Genomic DNA, 16,257 nt, shown 5'->3' on the forward strand with positions numbered 1-16,257 from the left:
TCTCACGTCCTTTGTCCACCCATTTGCCAATCACCCCCTCCCCCACTCACCTGTATCTACCTTTCACGTGACGACCCCCACCCATTTTACAGCTTTCTACCCCCATAATACAAATCAATCTGAAGAAGGGTCCCAATCCAAAAAAGTCACCTATCCATGTTCTCCAGAGCCACTGCCTGACCTGCTGAGTTCCTCCTCCACCAGTTTGCATTTTGTTATCCATTAATACAAGCAGAATTATTATAATGGGACAGACACTTCTGGGTCATTATCTATTGAGGCAGTAGGGGGCAGCACTGTTCATTAAATGACCCACAGGGTGACATAGAAACATAGAAACATAGAAAATATGTGCAGGAGTAGGCCATTCGGCCCTTCGAGCCTGCACCACCATTCGATATGATCATGGATGATCATCCAACTCAGTATCCCATCCCTGCCTTCTCTCCATACCCCCTGATCCCTTTAGCCACAAGGGCCACATCTAACACCCTCTTAAATATAGCCAATGAACTGGCCTCAACTACCTTCTGTGGCAGAGAATTCCACAGATTCACCACTCTCTGCGTAAAAAATGACTTTCTCATCTCGGTCCTAAAAGTCTTCCCTCTTATCCTTAAACTGTGACCCCTAGTGCTGGACTTCCCCAACATCGGGAATAATATTCCTGCATCTAGCCTGTCCAACCCCTTAAGAATTTTGTAAGTTTCTATAAGCCCAGTCTCAATCTTCTAAATTCTAGCATGACAGAGTAGTGGTGAAGGAATAAAAGACCCCTTTATCATCACAGTGAGTTTTAGAGCAAATGAGGTTTCTTTGTCGTGTAGTCACTGCTGTCAGATTATTCCCTTAATCGGCACTTGGTCCTCCTTGCTTGCCCTGTAAGGCAACTAACTTCCAGAGGCCAATTAACCTATCAAGGTTTCGACCCGAAACGTTGCCTATTTCCTCCGCTCCATTGATGCTGCCTCACCCGCTGAGTTTTTCCAGCATTTTTGTCTACCTTCTAAACTACCAACCCACATGTCTTTGGGATGTTTAATGGTTCAATGGTTCTTTATTATCATGTGTACAGACTTACAGTGAAATTCTTTCTTTGCATATAGTTCAGTAGAGTATTGCCACATCCCCGATTGTATAAAGAGCATAGAAATAGTCCACTGAGACCGCATGCAATAGATGCCAGGTTTTGGCGCCCTCTGCACGCTCGGCCTTCTGGAGCGGTGCCTGATCCAGGCGAGCCCCAGGCTGCTGCAGGGCCTCCAGCCGCCGCCTCCGCCCGGATCGTCCAGCCAACCCACGAGAAAACCAAAGCACTTGGAGGAAACCCACAGGGTCACAGGGTAAATGTGCAGACTCCACATGTACAGCACCCAAGGGCAGGTGTGAGATGGGCAATAGCACTACCTGCTGTGCCGCCGAAACTTGGTCAATACAGAGGCCATTCAACCCAGCAAACCCATGTCTACTCTCCTCCTGCAAGCCATTTCATTCAACCATTCCTTTGTCATTTACCATTGCCTGATAACGGGTCCCGCTGGCTGCAATCATGGACTCCTTCATCTGCCAAACAATGGTGAACATTTAACTGCCTTGGACATTGTCCATCCTACCCCCACCACCCCTACCTCCCCAACCCGACATTGCTCACATGCAGGCAGATGAGAGTTTAGCTTGGCATTATGTTTGGCAGAGTCATTGCGGAGCAAAGGGGCCTGTTCCTATGCTGTACCATACGGTGTATAGAATATAGAACAGCACAAGGATATAGTACAGCACAAGGGTGGCACGGTGGTGCAATGGTAAAGCTGCTGCCTTAAAGCGCCAGAGACCTAGGTTCCATCCTGACTACGGGTGCTATCTGAACAGAGTTTGTACGTACTCTCTGTGACCGGGTGGGTTTTTCCCAGGTTGCTCTGGTTTCCTCTCACATTCCAAAGACCTTCTGTAAATTGTCCCTTGTATGCAAGATAGAACAAGAGTATAGGTGATTGTTCGTTGGCGCAGACTCGATGGGCTGAAGGGCCTGTTTCCATACTAATCTCGTAAAGCACAAGAACAGATGCACAAATTACAAGCCTTTTGGCCCATGATGTCTGTGCCGAACATACCAGTACCAACACTTATATGCCTGCACATAATCCATATCCCTCTATATGTACAGTATATGCCTATCCAAAAGCCTTGTAAATGCTACTCTCGTATCTACCTGCACCACCAACCCCAGCAGATGATTCCAGGCATTCATCACCCTCTGTAAAAAACGTGCCCCCAGATATCTTTTAAAATTTGACCCTTTCACTCTAAACCCCATTTACAGCTTGAGAATAGATTGAGATCGTTTTGCCCCAAAGGACTCAGTCATTTGCTTTACCAGATAAAACTGCAGTTGTCCTTTAAATTTTCCCCCTTTCACCTTAAATCCAGGCCTTCTATTTTCAGATATTTCCATTTTGGGAACAAAGTCGTCCTGACTGCCTACCCTAACAATGCCTCATAGTTTTATGCACCCCTATCTTTTTGCAGCACAGTGCAGCAGTGTTGGAGATACTGCCTTACAGCGCCAGAGACCCAGGTTCAGTCCTGACTACAGGTGCTGTCTGTATGGAGTTTGTGCGTTTTCCCCGTAACCGCGTGGGTTATGTCGGGTGATATGGTTTCCTCCCACATTCTAAAGACCTACTGGTTTGTAGGTTAATTGGCTTCGGTAAATTGTCCCTAAAGTGTAAGATACACTAGCACTATGTGTGATCACTGGTCAGTGCAGACTCGGTGGGCCAAAAAACCTGTTTCTGCACTGTATCTCGAAACTAAATTAAACTATTAGGTCTTCCCCCAACCTCCAATGTTCTAGGGTAAACAATCCAAGTCTGGTCTGACTATGGATACTGTCTGTGTGGAGTTTGTACGTTCTCCCCGTGATCTGCATGGGTTTTCTCCGGGATCTCCAGTTTCCTCCTAAACTGCAAAGATGTGCAGGTTTGTCGGTATAATTGTATATTGCCCCTCGTGACTGTAGGGTAGTATTAGTGTACAGGGTTCGCTGGTTGGCGCAGACTCGATGGGCAGAGGGCCTGTTTCCACGCTGTATCTCTAAACTACACTAAATTAAACTAACAGGTAGGTCTCTCCTCAACCTCCAACGTTCCAAGGTAAACAATCCAAATCTGTCGATGATCTCCCTTCAGGTGAAGATGGACAATCCATGGGCAAACCGGCCATAAACTCACAATGATATTCAAATTGAAAGATGGTCCAATTTTAATAGCATACATACAATAATATTTATAGCTTACACAGAGATATGCAGCCATGCAGCATGGAAAAAGGCCTTTTGGCCCACCATGTTAATGCTGGCCATCAAGTGCCAATCTATTTCTATTTATCAGCGCTCGGCCCACAGTCTTCTATGCCTTGGCGATTCAAGTGCTTGTTGAGATACTTCTGCAGTGTTGAGAGAGTATCTGTGTCCACAAATCAGTCAATTCCAGTGTGCCCCTGTCAACATCCAACCTGAACGATCAACCTTATCCCAGGTTGCAAATTTCAAAGCAGCAGCATCATCCACCGCCAGAAAGGTCAATTTAAATTGTGCAAGTTTTAAACCATTTAAAATATTTATATTTCTAATATGCGATTCTAATAAATATGTTGAATCTATAGTATGTGGAATAAATAGAAAAAATATCCTATGCTAATTACACTTCTAACAAAAGGATTTACACATTTAATCTCAACGTCAGCAGCAGATTTTACTCTCATTTCACAGGATCTCACTCGCATTCAGTCACACTCATTCTCAGTTCCACTCCCACATACACGCACTCTCTCTCTCATCCCATCAGTCACTCCATCCCATATTCACTGCAACACAGGAGTGGGGAGTGGGGCCACTCGGCCCTTCAATCCTATTCCATCGTTCAGTGAGATCATGGTTGTTTGTGCGGCATAAATCAGTCGGCCCTGCATCCCCACCTTTGATAAACAAACTCAATCTTATCCGTCAGTTTTAAACTTACCGTGTGACTAAGCATCGACCAGCAAGCACACAGGAGTTCCGGGTTTTTACCCAGTCTTTTCTCATGTGGACTTTAAAAAAAAAAGACACAGAGTGCTGTAGTAACTCAGCAAGTCAGGCAGCATCGCTGGAAAACGTGTACAAATGATGTTTCAGGTCGGGATCCTTCTTCAGGCTCAGGCTGTATGTGAGATCATGTGATAGGAGCAGAATTAGGCCATTCGGCCCATCTAGTCTGCTCCGCCATTCAATCATGGCTGATCCATCCCTCCTAACCCCATTCTCCTGACTTCTCCCTATAAATAAAGCTCTATTCAGCCATTTACTTGTGTCTAAGCTTTGTGGTGTTAGAATCTGCAACAAGAGTAAATAGTTTGCAACCACCATCCATTCCACCTGCTACAGGTCCACCGCCGATTTTCTGGCAACTGGTGGTCTGGCACCTCCTTTAATCCGGACAAAATTACAAGAGGGCTCTTAAAATCCCCACCTCCCCCAACGCCCACAACCGTAATAGTCCTACAAGGCACCCAGGTTGCGTGAGTCAGCCAATCTCAACCTCATCAGGCTTCAGCGGGTTAAATTTGTCCCTTGTGGCCCACCCCGGCCGGCTCCAGGAGATCCATTCCCATAGCCGACTTCTGAGGCTGGTTTTGCGGGCTGATATCTCGGCTCCTCAGCGGACCGTTCCGGTACTATTAGACTCCTATCAGAGGCTGTGGCCTCTGTTGGTCCAGCAATATGGATAATTCAAAAAGGCTCCGATGCCAAAAATGCTAGAAAATCAGTGGTGGAACTCTTTAAAATTGTAATCAAATCGTCTCTTAATCTAAATTCTCTCCTAATTTAATTCCAGGGGAATGGATATTATTCTGGGAAATCCCCTCCATATCCAGTATATTCTTCCAAGCATGACTTAGCAGAACAACTGATTGTACTGATTGATCTAACCAGGGCTTTGTGTAGCTTCAGCACACCACATGGTCCCTGGTCTTCATGTTATAAAGGATAACCCTCTAATCAACTGCCCAACAACACCGAATTGATCCCTTCATGTCACTTTTAACTGCCCTTATATTTACCTTTTAGTTATTTAGAAAATCTATTCTTTTTGGGTCTAAAGTAGTCTGCATTGATCATCTTGAACAAAACACAAGTGCTGGAGTAACCAAAATGTCACCCATCTTTCTTCTCCAGATACGCTGCGTGACCCGTTGAGTTTCTGTCTATCATTGGTGAAAAAAAACAGCTTCTTGTGTTTGTTTCTGCCTGCTGCCCATTGAGTCGTCACCGACCATCGATCACCCGTTTACACTTGTTCTATATTATCCCACTTTCTAATCCATTCCCCACACACGAGGGGCAATTTGCAGATGCCAATTAACCTACAAACTCACAGGTTTTTGGGGGATGGGAGAAAACCCTATACTTAGAGGAAACCCGTGCAGTCAAAGGGAGAAAATGCTAACTCCACAAAGACAGCACCCCAGGTCAGTATCGAATCCAAATCCAGCTCTGAGGCAGCTGCCAGTGCGCCACTGTGCCACCCTGGGTCAGAAGAAGGGATATAACCTGAAACATCACCCGTTATTTTCTCCAGATGCTGCCTGACCCGCTGAGTTTCTCCCGCTGTTTTGATATCTCTCTGTAATTTGGAGAATGCATCTGCACCATTGATCACTGGTTGATGTGGACACGTGGCTGTTTATCCCACAGCTTACAACATTCATCAATGATTCCCGATCTGCTCTTTATCCCTGTTCTCCACGGACGGAGCTCAATAACTTGCCTACAACCTCACCATCCACATGACATATATAGCCTCTCATGACGAACAGTAGCCAACGCCTATGGATTAGACAGAATTATCGTCTGTGGACATTCCCCCCTATACATGTCCCCAATCACCATGAAAATGTGCAATGGAATTAATCAGGTACAACCCACAAAGTTGTCTGGTTCTCTCAGCTCATCAAAGCATTCAAATGGATGATCCTGAATTATAGCATTTCCCAATCATTGATCTACACTTGCGTTTCATCTTTGCTAAATCCCTTTCCCTCTCTCTCTCACTCACATTCGCTCCTTCAGCATTCTCTCGCACCCAGGCATTTTCCATTCACACATTATGCCTCTTGTCTTGCGCGGTGTGGAAGTGCAGTGTGTACAACTGTGTACACCCGGGAAGGGTAAAGCAGTTTGGGAGGTGTACAAGTGCAGCAGCTAATCCCTGAACAGACCCTGGCGGCTCCTGGGAACAGCTCGCCTCTCGCAGCGAGCCCATGTCCATAATCGAGTCTTGCTCCGAGGGTCCACGTCTGCCGTTCCTGGGATCAGGAGGTCGGGGAACGGCCGTAGTGCTTCAGTTTGTGAGTCAGGGATTCCGTCAGACATGTGTATAGGGACAGGCAAACAGAGCAAATAGATATTGTCTTGCAGGGCAGCCATCTTGTTACAAAGCCCAAGGGTGTGAAGGGGATGGAAGGCCACAATCCACCCTGCCCCCACTTCCTGTTGGCCTCAAGGTTTGGACTCAAGACCCAAGGGACCAAGCCTCCTCTTCAGAGCATAGAAATCTGCCAATGGAAACACAAAAGGGCGAGATAGAACAGGTTAATAAAACATTATTTTACTGTCGAGAGAGACATAGCACATAGAACTGCACAGCACAGAAACAGATCATTGTGCCGAACATAACGCCAAGAACAACTCTCATCCGTCTGCACATAATCCATGTCCCTCCATTCCCTGCACATCCCTGCATTAAAGGTACATTACAGATGTGGGGATTGCACATTCTCCCCAAGTTTCCCAGTTGATGTAAGTCATGGCGCCAAAACGATAGGGAATGTTTATTCGGTTCCACAAACTTCCTAGGAAAAGTTATTTCCAAACATATGAAATAGCTTGTTAGTATATGCAGGATCCATAACCCAGGGAAGACCGGTTGGGCCAGTAGGAGGGTGAACCAGGGCAATGCCTCCAGCGCCTTCAAGGTTGACTGCAGGTGGCGCCCCCGGACAACAAAGAGGTCCAGGCGAAGAGAGGGCCGTCGGTTCACGGGAACTGCTCCAGTACACCAAGCGTGCGAGCTGACCAGACTTTGGATAATGACGCCAATAATGGCCCAGCGAGTACATGCCCAGTGCCGTCAAACCCTCTTCATATGTTAACCCAATCATCCCTGGGATCATTCTCGTAGACCTCCTCTGGACCCTCACCAACGCCAGCACTTCCTTCCTCAGATATGGGGCCCAGAATTGCTCACACTACTCCAAATGCGACCTGAACAGTGCCTTATACACCCTCAGCATTACATCCCTGTTTTTGTATTCTAGCCATCTTAAAATGAATGCTAGCATTGCGTTTGCCTTCCTTACCACCGACTCGACTTGCAAATTAACTTTTTGGGAATCCTGCACCAGCACTGCCAAATTTCTTTCCATTTCGGATTTCTCTGGTCCTAGACTCTCCCTCCAGTGGAGACATCATCTCCACATCCAATCTACCCAGGCCATTCGCTATTTGTTAAGTTTCAATGAGGTCCCCGCGCCCCCCATCCTTCTCAACACCAGCGAGTACATTGCTGTCCTACCTGTGATGAGAGCTTGTTTCCTCTTGCGATTGAGCGGTGAGTTTGGTTTCTGCTCAGGCGATGGAGACCTCTCCCCGGCTGCTTCCCCCGGCCCCGGCGGCGGCTCCAGTGACGGCCTCTGCTGGGATCCCCGCACAGGACGGTAGAAGAACGGGACGTCCTGGCTCGGCACGGCTTCCCAATGGAGATCCCCCTTCAAGGGCAGCTCCGCTTCGAAGTCGAAGCCCCACCGCCGGGATGCCGCCTCCCGGCCGCTCCGGAGCTCGGCCCTGAACACGGCCCGCACCTGCCGCCCGTCCACCTGGCCGAAGAGGCGCCGGCAAACCGGCCTGCACTTGCCGACCAGCGCCCGCCACTGCTCACATGCCGACAATGAAGCCTCGCCCTGCAAACCACACGGACAGGTGTTGACACACACGCATACAGGCAGCTCCTGGCGGGATCACCGTCCCGCACATAAACACAGGCATCCGCACCGTGCACAGACCAGGCTCTGCGGCTCGTCAAGAGTTGCCCAGCATCCCGGCTACTGGTCTCTGCTGGGGTGGGACAAAGGGTCTGGCTACTTGTCTCTGCTGGGGGAAGGGCTATGCTACTGGTCTCTGCTGGGGGAAGAGCCATGCTACTGGTCTCTGCTGGGGTGGGACCAAAGGGGGCTGCGGGGGGGGTGGGGGTACCAAGTGTATAGCCAACTGGTCTCTGCTGGATGGAGGCCATGGCCTAGGCTGGGCTACAGGTTTCATCACAGGATTTTCCTTGGCTACTAGTGTCTGCTGGGAGAAGGATTAGGCTGCAGTCTCTACTGGGTAGACTACTGGCCTAGGCTACAGGTCTTTCCTGGGAGGTGTCCAGTATATACTGCTGGTCCCTGCTGGGCAGAGGTCAGAGCCCAAGCTACTGGTCTCTGCTGGGGTTCCGGCAGTCTTATGGTGTGTATTAGAGGGAATCAGGGCCAGGCTGTTGGTGTCTACTGGAGGGAGTGAGGAGTGAGGAGTGAGGTGAGAGGTTGCTGGTGTGTGCTGGAGGGACTGGGATCGGGCTGCTGGTGTGTGCTGGAGCGAGGATCGGGCAAACTCTAGACCTGCCTGGGTTTGGTCAGGGAAGCCCTGCAGTGGGGAGAATGAGTCAGCAGAGATAGACATGGTTGAGATCAACAGTGTCAGCAGATATCAACACGGGAGGAAAGCAGGGACTTCTATAGGCAAGTTCAGAGACCCTGTGGCAAGTTCAAATACACCAGAAATGTCCTTGTTAGTCAACTAGTCTCTGGATAAGGTAGAAATCAAAACCAAACACCTTCACCAGCCACAGCTTACGGCCACAGTTTCACTTTCCTCTACCCGACAGATGATGAGAAAGAGAAAGCAACAAGATTGTGAAGAAACCGAAACGAAACAGACAGACAGAGAGATGAGGGAGCGAGTGACGTAGAGACTGGAACATGCACTCCAAGGGAGAGAGGAGGGAGTGAAGAGGAAAACATAGAAAATAGGTGGAATAGGCCATTCGAGCCAGCACCGCCATTCAATTTGAATTCATAGCTGATCATCCAAAATCAGAACCCGTTCCTGCTTTTCCCCCCATAACCCTTGATTCCGTCAGCCCTACGAGCGAAAGGAGGGAGAGGGGGGGGGGGGGGGGAGTAAGTACGGGGGGGGGGGGGGGCGTAAGAGGGTGGGGGGGGGGGAGTAAGACCCACCCAGGGAAGAGGGAGAGGGAGGGGGGGGGGGGGGGGAAGAGACCAACCCAGACACAATGGCATCGATGCACAGATAGACGAGCTGATGATAGACAGACAGGTAAATGGACAACCATCTAGCATAAATGCATGTATATCAACACACATACACACACGCGAGCGCTTACACACACACTCGTGCAGATAGACAGAAACAGAAAGACAGTGAGAGCGAGGAGCATCGCACAGCAGAGGCAAAGTAGGGAAATAGAGGAGCGGTTCACAGAATGACACAAAGTTACACAGAGAAAGAAAAAGGGGTAGAGAAGCGAGGTACACTGACAAGAGGGGCAATGAAACAATTGCCCACTCCAGCCAAGCAAGGTGGTGTGTAAGAGTGCCCGCCCCTCCCTCCTCTCAACAAGAACTGGCTGTGTGAGCATCAACCCTCAGCACCTATCAGCTTTAGATATAATTAGAACAAATTTACAGTATTTCAGTCAACTGCATCATGAGGTTAGAGGGGAGAGTGAGGTAGGGGAGTGAATATAAGGGGTGGGAGGAGGAGGAGAGGAGATTGACAAGTCACAGGGAAAAGTAGAGTGACGGCTGAGGAGGAACGTGTGCAGAGGGAGTGGAGAGTGAAGGATCGAGGGGAGGGGGCGGGAGTGGATGGAGTGAGAGGAGAGAGTGGAGAAGGGGCTGAGATGGAGCGTGGGGGAAGACTGGAGAGAGGGCGGGGGAGAGGGAGTGGAGCGGGTTGAGGGAGTAGACTGGGTGGGGAGAGGGAGTGGAGGGATGAAATTGAGAGAGTGGAGAATGGGGGAGAGTGGATGGGGAGCAGCAGCAATAACTGAGATGACAATCAGTGGGCAGCTGCTTCTTTTGCATCGTGATCAGCCCCCACCCCATAGACCCCACCCACCCTGCATTGTCCCCGCCTGTCCATCGCTATACCTCATGATCTCCCGTCCCTCCCCCCTGAAAGGATATGCCCTGACTTGTTCTCAGCAGTGTCCGAGTCCCTTCCCACAGACTGGCCAACTTGGGGGGGGGGGGGGGAGGGGAGGGGGGGGGGGGGGGGGGGGGAGAGAGAGAGGGGAGTGGGAACGGGGGCTGTGCGGGCGGAATGAGTGGGGTGGGGCTCACTTCTTTTGCGTAGAGCATGTTCAGTGTAAATAATATTGCGGCAAGGGTCACACTTGCTGAGGTGGGCAGAATGGCAGCATTGTGTAGAGGGCAAGAGCGAGGGGCTAATGGGAGAGTGTGTGTGGCACAGTGAGCGGGGGGAGTGGGCAGCTAAAGGGAGGGGGGCTGTGGGAGAGCGGGCAGTGAAGAGGGAGTAATGAGAAGAACTGGTGATGGGGAATGAGCGAGGGGGAGGGGGGGGTGGTGTAGACAGGGGAGAGAGGGGGCATGGGTACCGGGGAATGGGCAGCAGAAGCGAAGGTGGGCGGGGATGTTGATGGGGAGGGGAGGGGAGTGGGGACTAGAGAATGGTGGACTGATGCGAGGGCAGGGGAGAGGGGGATAATCGGCAGAACGGGTGAGGGGGAGTGAATAGGTAGGAGAGTGGATGGGAGAGTGTGGACGGGGTAAGAGTTGGAGAGGGGTGTTAGCGGGAATGTGGGGGGTGGGGGGGGGAGTTGGTATTGGGGAGTGGACCAGGACAGGGGAGAGGGGGAATGGGAAGAGTCAGTGATGGGGAGTGAACAAGGAGAGCGTGGGTACTGGGGAGTGGGCGTCTGTGGGAGGGAGGAGAGTTGGTGTTAGGGAGTGGGCTGCCGATGGGAGGGTGGGGTAGAGAGAAAGGACTGGTGATAGGGAGTGAGGAGAGCGGAGGGGAAAGTGTGGACAGAGTAGGCAGGGGTGTCAGCAGGGGGAGAGTGCGTGTTGGGGAATGGGATGGGGGGGGCAGGGGGAAGGGGGTAGAAGAGAGGTGGTGAGGGGTGAGAGCGGGCAGCGGGATGAGGAGAGTGGATAACGGGCGGTGGGAGCAGGGGCAGGGCGGTCCTGAAACACCGTGCGTCAGCCAGCCTTCCCCTCCACAGCAGGGAGCGGTCATTCCAGCTCAGCTCACTAGCTGTGAACAAGCCGGGACATGTCGAGGGGTGATGAAGGGGGGGAGGGGGGTAGAGTGGAACCTGGGCTGGGGGAGAGAGCGGACAGTGGACAGTAAGACAGGAACCTGGGCGGGGAGGGAGAGAGCCGGCAGGGGTTGGGTAATTCAGCCTCACAGTTGTATTGGGTCCCGGCCGGGTCGGCAGGTCAGTGGGGACAGGACCAGACATGTTCGCACAAGCCCGCACTTGTCACACCGCGACCTTCAGCCCGCCCCAGTCTGTCGGCGCTCCGGAGGGGGTGGGGGGGAGGAGGGGCAGGGGAGGAAGGGGGCAGTCAAGAGATATTAGGGACGAGGGGACATCCCTCCAGGGTCTGGGGATAGTGGTACCGGGACCCTGGTGGGCAACTGGGCTCTGGGGGTCCAGGAATGCGGGGTCCGGATATCACGGCACCACTCGGCGGCTCGGGACGGATTTGGGACCCCGATAGGGATTGAGCTCTCGGGATTCCGGGACGCCAGAGGAGAGGATTGAGTTATGTGGGTCCCTGGGAGAATCTCAGCTCTGTGATGTGGCCAATCTCAGCTCTCAAGGCCGAGACCCGCTGGAGGGGAGAGTCGGGGGGATTTGGGATCCCGGTGGGGATTGAGTTCTGGGGCCCCGGGACCCCCGATAGGCGGGGAATGGGGCGCTGGGGGTCTCGACATGGGGGGGGGGGGGGGGGGCAGACATCTCGGACCCCCGGTGGGCGGGAATCTCAGCTCTAACGGTCCCGGGACCCCAGGAGAAGCAGAGCACGAGCCCTGGGGGTCTCTGGATATGGGGACTGGGACAACTCAGGACCCCTGAGTGGGGGGGTCGCAGCTTTGAGGGTCCCTAGACCCCATGGGGACGGCGGGGGGGGGGGGGGGGGCGAGTGAACTCTGGCTGTCGTGGGATATGGAGACATCTCAAGACCCCTGGGTGGGGGATCTCAACTTTGAGGGTCAGGACCCGTGGGTAAAGATTTCAGCTCCGTGGGTTCTGCGACCCCCCCCCCCCCCCCGGGGTGGGCATCTCACCTCTAGTGGTCCCGGGGATTGGCATCCGTACTCCCCCCCCCCCCCCCCCCCATCTCTCTGTGTGGTGACCGCGCTAGGCTAGAGTCCGGGATCCCTAACCGGGGGGGGGTAACTAGCCCCTGCGGGTGTTGGGACTGACCCGCGGCCCCTGCCTGTGGGGTGCGGGCTCCGGTCGCTCCCCCTCCCCCCGGGGGCGGGGTGTAGAGGAGGTGCGACCGCGGGAACCCACATCCCTAGCGGAACCTGCCCGGGCAGATCTCGGGCGCTGGGACCGGGGTTGATGAGGACAGGCAGCGAGCGGTTCCATGTCCCAGCCCGGGGGGGCAGAGAGCCGGGAGCGGTGGGTCCCAAACTGGGAGCGGTCCCGGCTGCGGAGCGTCAGCGAGCAGACTGTCCCCATTTCACGGCGAACTCACAACCCTGATCCACACATGACGGTTCTAGCTTCGGTTTAAATCAGCATCTGTAGTTCCTTTCCACACAAGGTTCAACACCACCACACACCGATATTCTCGCTCTTAACCCGCGCTTAACCCCGTACCAGGCACTTACCATGTTGGCCACCAAATAAAACCCGGGCAGGTGTATCAGGAGAGGTCGGTCCCGAACCGAGAGATCACCCGGGAGCGGTCTGTCTGTCTGTCTGTCTGTCCGTCCCCGGAGCCGTCTGTCCCAAACAGCGAGAATGGCCCGGGAGAGGTCTGCCCCTAACCGGGAAAGGTCTGTCGGAACCGGGGGATGTCCTGGGAGAGACTGGTCCAAGAGCGAGCTGGGAGATGTGCCCGAACCGGTGTTATCCCGACTGCAGCACTAGGAAGCTGTCAAAAGCACCGCCTCTCTAGCAAAGATCCTATTGCGGAGCTCTGCTATAGGATCCTTGCTCTCTAATGCAACATAGCATGATGCCGAGGATCACAGCCGCGGGCCCGCCCACACATACACCACGCCCGCCCGGCCCGGCGCCGACCGGCTGCAGGGGAGGGGAGGGGGGGGAGGAGGAGGAGAGGGCCAAAGCGGAATATTCCTCAGACAACCCGCAGCCAGGAGAGGGTGACCTCCTCGCTGGAAAACCATCCATTTAAAATAACACTCAACACATTCTGGGCGCCTTCCAGTGTCTCTCTGTGCCACTGTCGTAGAACAGAAGGCAGGAAGCGAGGAGTCCCCGTCTCCCCGTTGTTGCTCCGTCACAGCCCTTTAACCATCCCAGGACGTCCCACAACATTTCACAGCCAAGCAGCTCCTTCTGAAGTGCTTCCTCAAAGCACACTGACGTCAAACCTGGGTAATAGTTCGGCCAAACGCCTCGTATTTCACTTGGCCAGCTCACAACCCAGCAGTATGAATATTGATTTATCTAACTTCAAGTGATTTTTACATCCTCCTTCTCTCTCCCCGCCCACCTTAGTTGTGGCACGAGTTTCAGTGTCATCCTGTTGAGTTTCACTGTCTGTATAACTCGTTATCACCTGGCCCACTGCCAACAATGGACCATTGTGTGCTCCACCATTCCTTGATCATTATCTTTTTGCATATCTTTCATTCATTTGTTCTCCATCTCTCTCTCTACCACTTTCTATATCTCTCGTTTCCCTTTCTCCTGTTTCTCAGCCTGAAGAAGAGTCTCGACCGAAACATCACCTATTCCTTTTCTCTAAAGATGCTGCCTGTCCCACTGAGTTACTCCAGCATTTTGTGTCTATGTTTGGTATAAACTAGCATCTGCAGTTCTTTCCTGTACATGCTCTCATCTACAACACCAACCGTACCTTAGCAACAGAACAACGTGGACCACTTCTTGCACGACCAAGGACTTGTTTTCTAATTGTGTGTTTGGCACTGATGTTTTTGCACAGTTTTTTTCCTTTCATTCTCTTGTATTTATATGTAAAGTATAGTTAATTTATGTTTTTTCATGTTGTCTTATTCTCTCTATGATGCTGCTGAAAACAAGATTGTAATTGTACCTGTACCTTGGCGTACTAGTGCATATGACAATAAACTCCTTGACTTGACCCCTCCACACCGTCTGTGAACATCATTCCTCCTTTATGTCTACAAAGCCCTTAATGCGCTTGTCCCCACCTACATCAAAAGTCTGCTTACCCACCACACCACCTCCAGGTCCCTCAGATCGGCTGACTTGGGAGTTACTGAACATCCCGCGCCACGGTCTAGGCATAAGCTCAGGGGCGACCGCGCCTTTGCGGATGCAGCTCCTAGACTGTGGAACAGCATCCCCCTTCCCATCAGAACTGCCCCCTCAGAACTGCCCCCTCCATCGACTGCTTTCACTCGAGACTTAAAACTCATCTCAACTCCCAAGCCTTTCTTGACGTCCTCTGAGCGAGGGCTATATGTATGTAGTGATGTATGTATTTCATCTATGAACCACTGTTGTATAACGTTAGTACCTCCATACCAATGTAAAGCACTTTGGCCAACGAGAGTTGTTTTTTAAATGTGCTATAGAAATAAAAGTGACTTAATGCATTTCGTTGTCTCTGTACTGTACACTGACAATGACAATAAATTGAATCATTTCATTTTTTTTTTTTTTTTAACTTGACTTGATCATTAGTCATGCCAGATGCCAAAGAACAGAAGTGAAAGCAAGTCCCCCATGCCACGGGACTGTCCGAGAAGAAACTTTCTTACTGCTACATTGATGGGTTAGCTTACATTTGGGGTCAGTAATTTAGATTCATAGAAGAATGCCACATTGAAAGAGGCCATTCGGCCCAACTCACTAATTCGGCCCAACTACAGTGGGCGCCCATCCATATTAATCCCACCACGTAGCCCTCTAACACTGACATTTCCCAAATTCTGTCAGTAACTCAACATCAACCATGGTCCGGCACTGCATTCCAGGTACTTACCATTCTCTGTGTGAAAAATATCCTCCTCAAATCCCCTCTGCGCCAATCCTAAACCAATTCCTCTAGTTGTATCTACCTCTGATATGGGGAACCGTTTCCTGCAGTCTACCATTTCTATAGGCCTCATAATTCTATATACCTCAATCATGCCTCCGCTTAACCTCCTCCTATCCATCTCCGTCCTTTTCCATAGCCTCTTGGAAATATATGGAATGACACAAAATGCTGAAGTAACTCGACAGGTCAGGCAGCATCTCTGGAGAAAAGGAATAGGTGATGTTCTGGGTCAAGACCCTTCTTCAGACGGAGAGTCAGAGGAGAGGGAAACTAGAGATATGAAGATGTATAAAGAACAAATGAATGCAAGGCATGCACAACGAACAAATCAAACCCAGCAACGTTGACCAAGGAAAGGTGGAGCCCACAATGGTCCATTGTTGGTTTGGAGTAGGTGTTAACAAGTGGAACTAATGAGTGAAACTAAGCGGGACAACAGTGAAACTAGCAGGACAACTAGGTTGGGGGACAGACGGAGACAGAGGGAATGCAAGGGTTACTTGAAGTTAGAGAAACCAAGGTTCATACCGCTGGTTTATAAGCCGCCCTAGCGAAATATGAAGTGCTGTTCCTCCAATTTGCATTTGGCCTCACTATATGGAGTTATGGTCGCTTTCTCCAAAATGTTCCCTTGCTGACACTACCTGCACTTAATCAGTTATATTCCCTGAGATAAGGCCCATTAATGCCCCTACTCTCGTTGGTCTATCTACATACTGCATCAAAGAGCTCTGGGAGAAGGCCCAATATGATAACCCTTCTCTGATTGCATCTCTGATATCTGCCCACATATTTGTTCCTCTATCCTGTTCCCGGGAAACATTGCAATACCTCCTCCTGTTTGATTCCCTCCCTCTGCCTCAGCAGATTGGGATGAAACTCCAAAGCCTCTGACTCCGAGGT

The 16,257-nt window shown here is 51.3% G+C and overlaps 1 protein-coding gene across 1 annotated transcript; it reads right to left on the bottom strand.

The window, feature by feature from the left end:
• Positions 1-5,548: 5,548 nt before the first annotated feature.
• cdkn1a (cyclin-dependent kinase inhibitor 1A) lies at positions 5,549-14,278 on the bottom strand. Its single transcript, XM_055654764.1, has 3 exons — positions 12,968-14,278; positions 7,614-7,998; positions 5,549-6,594 (listed from the first exon to the last, which is right to left on the bottom strand). The coding sequence occupies exons 1-3, from the start codon at positions 12,968-12,970 to the stop codon at positions 6,539-6,541; spliced, it is 444 nt and encodes a 147-aa protein (XP_055510739.1). The 5' UTR covers positions 12,971-14,278; the 3' UTR covers positions 5,549-6,538.
• Positions 14,279-16,257: the final 1,979 nt, after the last annotated feature.

This window comes from Leucoraja erinacea, chromosome 24 (assembly GCF_028641065.1).
Source record: "Leucoraja erinacea ecotype New England chromosome 24, Leri_hhj_1, whole genome shotgun sequence".
NCBI classification, from domain to species: domain Eukaryota; kingdom Metazoa; phylum Chordata; class Chondrichthyes; order Rajiformes; family Rajidae; genus Leucoraja; species Leucoraja erinaceus.

Excerpts from the sequence above, each read along its gene's own strand:
- cdkn1a (XM_055654764.1), bottom strand. Across the intron at positions 6,595-7,613 it reads GAAACAAGCTCTCATCACAG|ATTTCTATGCTCTGAAGAGG; the intron begins GTAGGACAGCAA and ends TTCCATTGGCAG.